General features: G+C 46.1%; 1 protein-coding gene across 1 annotated transcript; it reads left to right on the top strand.

Moving 5' to 3' along the window:
- Positions 1–1,032: 1,032 nt before the first annotated feature.
- Positions 1,033–4,690, top strand: LOC142282819 (centrosome-associated protein 350-like; the record flags this gene model as incomplete). The annotated part of the gene is made up of 7 exons (XM_075333055.1): positions 1,033–1,154; positions 2,106–3,016; positions 3,092–3,239; positions 3,621–3,757; positions 3,888–4,071; positions 4,167–4,300; positions 4,424–4,690. Coding segments are annotated over 7 exons (1,903 nt in total), but the record flags the coding sequence as incomplete, so codon positions are not given.
- Between the last annotated feature and the right edge of the window lie 770 nt (positions 4,691–5,460).

Below are 5,460 nucleotides of genomic sequence, written 5' to 3'. Positions count from 1 at the left end.
TCAGCGCAAGGGTCTCGCTGCTTCTAAACCGACCCTAGCTCGTTGGATCAGGTCGGCTATCACCGATGCCTACCAGTGTTCTCAGGTGCCTCCCCCGCCGGGGATTAAGGCGCACTCGACCAGAGCTGTCGGTGCCTCCTGGGCTTTCAGGCACCAGGCTACGGCTCAGCAGGTTTGTCAGGCTGCCACGTGGTCCAGTCTGCACACTTTTTCGAAGCACTACCAAGTGCATGCTCATGCTTCGGCAGATGCGAGCTTGGGCAGACGCATTCTTCAGGCGGCTGTCGCCCATTTGTGAAGTTAGGTTTTGCCTACTTCTCAGTTTGGTTTATTTCCCACCCATGGACTGCTTTGGAACGTCCCATGGTTTGGGTCTCCCATAAGGAACGATAAAGAAAAAGAGAATTTTGTTTACTTACCGTAAATTCTTTTTCTTATAGTTCCGACATGGGAGACCCAGCACCCTCCCTGTTGCCTGTTGGCAGTTTTTTTGTTCCGTGTGTTTCACCGGCTGTTGTTAGTAGTCAGAGTTACGGTTATTCCGAGTTTTACTCTATCTCTACTTATGGGTGGATGTCCTCCTTCAGCTTTTGCACTGAACTGGGTAGATTGTCATCCAGGGGGTGTATATAGCCCGGAGGGAGGAGCTACACGTTTGAATGTAGTACTTTGTGTGTCCTCCGGAGGCAGAAGCTATACACCCATGGTTTGGGTCTCCCATGTCGGAACTATAAGAAAAAGAATTTACGGTAAGTAAACAAAATTCTCTTTTTTTTGGAAATTTCACCACACTTTAATTTTTTTTTTCCCAGTACAGTTTGTTACCGAATAAATGTCAAAGTACAACTCGTCCCGCTAAAAATAAGCCCTCAAACGGATATATTGGCGAAAAAAAAAAATTATGGCTTTTAGAAGAAGGGGAGGGAAAAAATGGAAAATCGTCCCCGGGGGAAGGGGCTGGATGACTGTTATTTTTCTAGATATTTGACATTTTATATATTTATAACAAACTTAACTTTTTTTTCTTCTTAGTCTAAGCCTTTGTACCAACCATCTGGTGAATCTGACAAGGAGAACAAGGGCCAAGAGAGACCCCCCAGTGCCTCGTCCAGCAGCGACCTCTCCCTCTCTGAGCCTCTACAGCCTCTACTCAGGTATCGTGAAGGAAAAAATACATCTAAGTTCATAGCATCGCGCAAAAACGTTAGTCCATGTTAAAAGCCTAAAGCCCTGTTCACACTTCTTCGCATTTCTACAGTGTGTGTAATGGACTACGTTTCTCTTTTGTTTCATTGGGGGACCTAGGAGACAATGGGTATATGCTGCTGCCACTAGGAGGCGACACTAGGCAAACATAAAAGTGAACTCCTCCTCCGCAGTATATACCGCCTACTCGCAGGAAATTACTCAGTTTTTGCTTGCTGTCAGGAGGATAGACACGGGGACCTTTTTTCTCCAGCCCCACTTTTCTGCTCGCCTGAAACAAATGGAGATGTTCAGGGGGCCAAAAAAAAACCACAAACTGGGTTAATTGGACCTCAGTTCGGGTCATAGCGGTCTAAGGCCTCCTCGATGGTCTGTTTGAATCATGTCCAAGTTCTGTTTTTAGGGGGATCTGGATGGAACCCCCAAACGCACTAGATATGCAGTGTGAACAGGGCCTAGGTAAGTCATCAGAGAATAACAGATATACAGACTGTTTTGAGGTCAAAGGAAACCTTTTGCAGCCTCTGTATCGGCAATATTACGGCCATTGGTAGATCATAAGAAAACCTGTTACTGAGTGACAGACTAGCAGAGAAGGCGAGGGGGACAAACTTACAGAGGATTGTTCTAACATTTCGCTGCTCTTGCACCGTTTTTGCACAACTCCAAGACTTGATATTAAGTGTCGGCGTTCACTCCTCCATTAATCTTACTCCGACATTCACCTCTTCATTGATCAGGAGCATCTGACTCCAACACCTGGACAACGCCGGTCTGGATGAATTGGGCCCTATAAGTGAAGAGGACTGTTCATTACTGTATACATTTATATACCTTTTTGGTTAATTCTTTTTGCAATTTTTTTTCCTTCTACTTTATCAATGTGTATTTCATTTTAGGAGCGACCTTATGGAAGTCTACTGTCCTCAGTCAAACATGGTGACAGCAAAGGGCACATTACCTCAAACTCAGTTTCTTGCTCTTTCTAAAGACTTGGAATCGTTTCTCAGTCCAAGAAAAAATACAGCCAATAATATGTTTCCAATGACTCAGAAGACCAATGCACAGGTGAAGACAGCCACTGATTTTAAGAGTAACTTGGATCGTATAGAGTCTCTGAAGGCGACGGCGATGTCTCTGTCTTCTAGAATTGAGAATGAAGCTAAAAAATTGGCTGGCGGTTCTCTAAACTTACCGATAGCTTGGTCCTCTGAACCTGACCTCAAACCATCAGTGAAGTTAGCATGGCGAAAACCTGACAGTCCTCCAGAAAAAGAAAGCCGAGTAGATGTGTTCTCCAATAGGATTCAGAAAATGCTGAGTACATGTTCTAGTCATTTCTCCCAGGATGACCTTCCTGGGGCGAGCCAGCTATACCGGAAGCATCCCGAGGAATTGTCTGCATTACTCGAGAGATATGACAAGGAGGGCAACAATCACTCGCCACAAAAACCTGAGCAGGGCGGGATGGCCTCACAGTCTCAGAAGAAGGCAAGCCTTTCTCCTAATTCCAGTACAAGCTCCATCAGTGAAGGTCCCATTCTGAGTGAAGACAGCTTCTCTGAAGGAGAGGGTCAACCACGAAGCACAGCTCTTCATGCAGAAAGTATTCTTAAAAATAAGGAGTATTGTGTCAAGGATTACCAAGCTTTTGCTCCACTCGTTGAGTTCCGGAGAGAAGCTGATAAATATCCACCACTGTCTTCCAATGTGAGACCCGATTTCCAAGGCCCCTGGGAAGAGCTAGCGAAAGGAAGCCCTCACAGCGTTATCAACATCTTCACCAGGACGTTCCAGCCGCATGGGAAAGGTGAGGCTCGTAGTACATGGTCTGTGGATGTCTTAGCCATTGCCAAACAAAACCTTGAATGTTCGTCTCTTCTAGATCTTAATGGGTATGAAGAACGTGAGCCAGATTACCAGCCGGTATTGTCGGCCGGCAGTCCTCACAACAGTCTCTCCTACGCTGACGACTTCATTTCATCCCATCTGAGCGAGTCAGCAACGGATTCCCAAAAAGACGCTCATCAGAGGTTATTGACGTGCGATTTTACAATAGAACTAACGTGTTCTTATTACTACAAAGTTTTGATATTTTGGAGCAATTTTGTGTAAATTGAGATCTTATGATTTAGATTCACTACTAATGGTTAAAAGTAAAAAATAAAAATCCACCTCTTCTATCTACATAGAATCTCATCAGCACCAACTGCCCCCTCCTATGTCAGTAATGGGAAAGTAGATTTTACCTGAGAATTTATTTTAATAATGATTGATCAGTTCTGGCAGAGAAATAAGCAGATTTCCCGGATCAGATTATTACAGCGAATTATCTCTTCGGTACAGTTCTCACTGTGCAGCTTCACTATAGACTAGTAACATTTATCGGTTTTGTTTTTACATATACACTACAGTGATACCAGTGCCTCCAGTGTCCAGAAAGAACTACCTCTTGTAAAATCTCAAAGTAACTCCTCCATCCACTCTTCAAAATTTCCCTCTGCTGCGTCGTCTCCTTCATCCTCTTCCTCCCAGAGAGGCAGCACAAAACGTAAGATGCAATATGGGCTCCTGTGGTGTAGCGTCCGTTAAGTGTCGGATCTACCATAGTGCAGGATTGGTGTATAGCAATGACTCTTGTTTAAAAGGGTCTAAATTATTTTCTCCTATTTGTGGTGTAGGGAAGGTTTGGCAGAATAATACTTCTCCGGTCTCTGTGAAAGTGGAGCAGAACTCATCTGGTTCTGAAAACAAAAGCCAAGGGAGCAAGCGAGCATCTCCAGTACTGACCGCTAGCAAAGAGCGCTCGGCGGGCTCCGACTCTGATAGCACAATGGGCGACATGTCTTCTCGCTCTATTACGAGGTGAGACTTTTACTGCTTCATTGAAATGGAATCTATTATCCAGTATTTTGTATCGGTGACATTTCTACCAACCTTCTCTTTTTTCTATATTTCAGCCTCACGTCCGACACTGGAAAAGAAAACCTAAATCATCAGTCCAACTATAAGGATGTAGGAGGACAAGTCGCACCGCCGTCTGGGCACCAAGGAGGATCACATGCACCGCTTTCCGTAACAGAGACTGGGCAAGGTATGCAGATCACTGATTTTTGGACGGTTGGACCCTTCGATGATGAAAGTTGTACATTTAGATTGAAGGTTAAGCCCCGTAATCGCAAGTCGTGTTTTTCTGGTATGTGATTGTGTATGGCAGGTGCTGTGCGATTCTCCCCCGCTGGGCTACACCAGCGCCTGTCTGCCGAGCTGAACTATCTGGGAGCGATGGAGGAATCTGTGCGGCAGCTGTGCGATGTGGAGCGCGTGCGTGGCATTTCTCTGGCACAACAGGAGACTGTGTCACTCGCACAGATACTGAAGGTACAAGAATATCGGTGCCAACCTGAGGGGGAAATCTTCAATCGTGCAATTAAACTTTATCTTCCCAAATGTTTAAAAAATAGATCTAGTGAAGCGGCGAGCTGTACTGCAGCGCTTACAAGCTCTATTGGGAAGACTTTGCAAGCATGTACTCCTTTCCTAGGAGACCGGTGGGAAGAGAATTAAAAGTCCCCCATTCCTGAGAACACAGAGGATTTTTAATTACCAGTAAATTACAAAGTTGTTTATTTTTCCAAGCACTTTGCAATTTTAACATTTTTTTCTTTGTCGCTCCTAATTGGGAGACCCAGACAATTGGGTGTATAGCTACTGCCTCCGGAGGCCACACAAAGTATTACACTTAAAAGTGTAAGGCCCCTCCCCTTCTGGCTATACACCCTCCCGTGCATCACGGGCTCCTCAGTTTTCATGCTTTGTGCGAAGGAGGCACACATACATGCATAGCTCCACTGTTTAGTCAGCAGCAGCTGCTGACTATGTCGGATGGAAGAAAAGAGGGCCCATAACAGGGCCCCCAGCATGCTCCCTTCTCACCCCACTCTTTGTCGGCGGTGTTTGTTAAGGTTGAGGTACCCATTGCGGGTACAGAGGCTGGAGCCCACATGCTGCATCCTTCCCCATCCCCCTTCGGGCTCTGGGTGAAGTGGGATTTTACCGGTCTCCAGGCACTGAGACCGTGCTCCATCCACAGCCCCTGGAGACTCTGCTGGATATGGAGCTGAGTATCGTCAGGGACAGGCCCTGCTACGTCAAGGTACTCTGTGTCCCCGTATATATCGCGCCCACACCGCAGCATGCTGGGTGTGTTAGTGCGCCGGGGACAACAGCGCTGCGCGCTGGTGCCATTCCTAT

This window comes from Anomaloglossus baeobatrachus, unplaced genomic scaffold (genome assembly GCF_048569485.1).
Source record: "Anomaloglossus baeobatrachus isolate aAnoBae1 unplaced genomic scaffold, aAnoBae1.hap1 Scaffold_5220, whole genome shotgun sequence".
Classification (NCBI taxonomy): Eukaryota; Metazoa; Chordata; class Amphibia; order Anura; family Aromobatidae; genus Anomaloglossus; species Anomaloglossus baeobatrachus.
The sequence above is the reverse complement of the archived record's forward strand: the minus strand, read 5'-3'. Positions and strand labels throughout refer to the sequence as shown.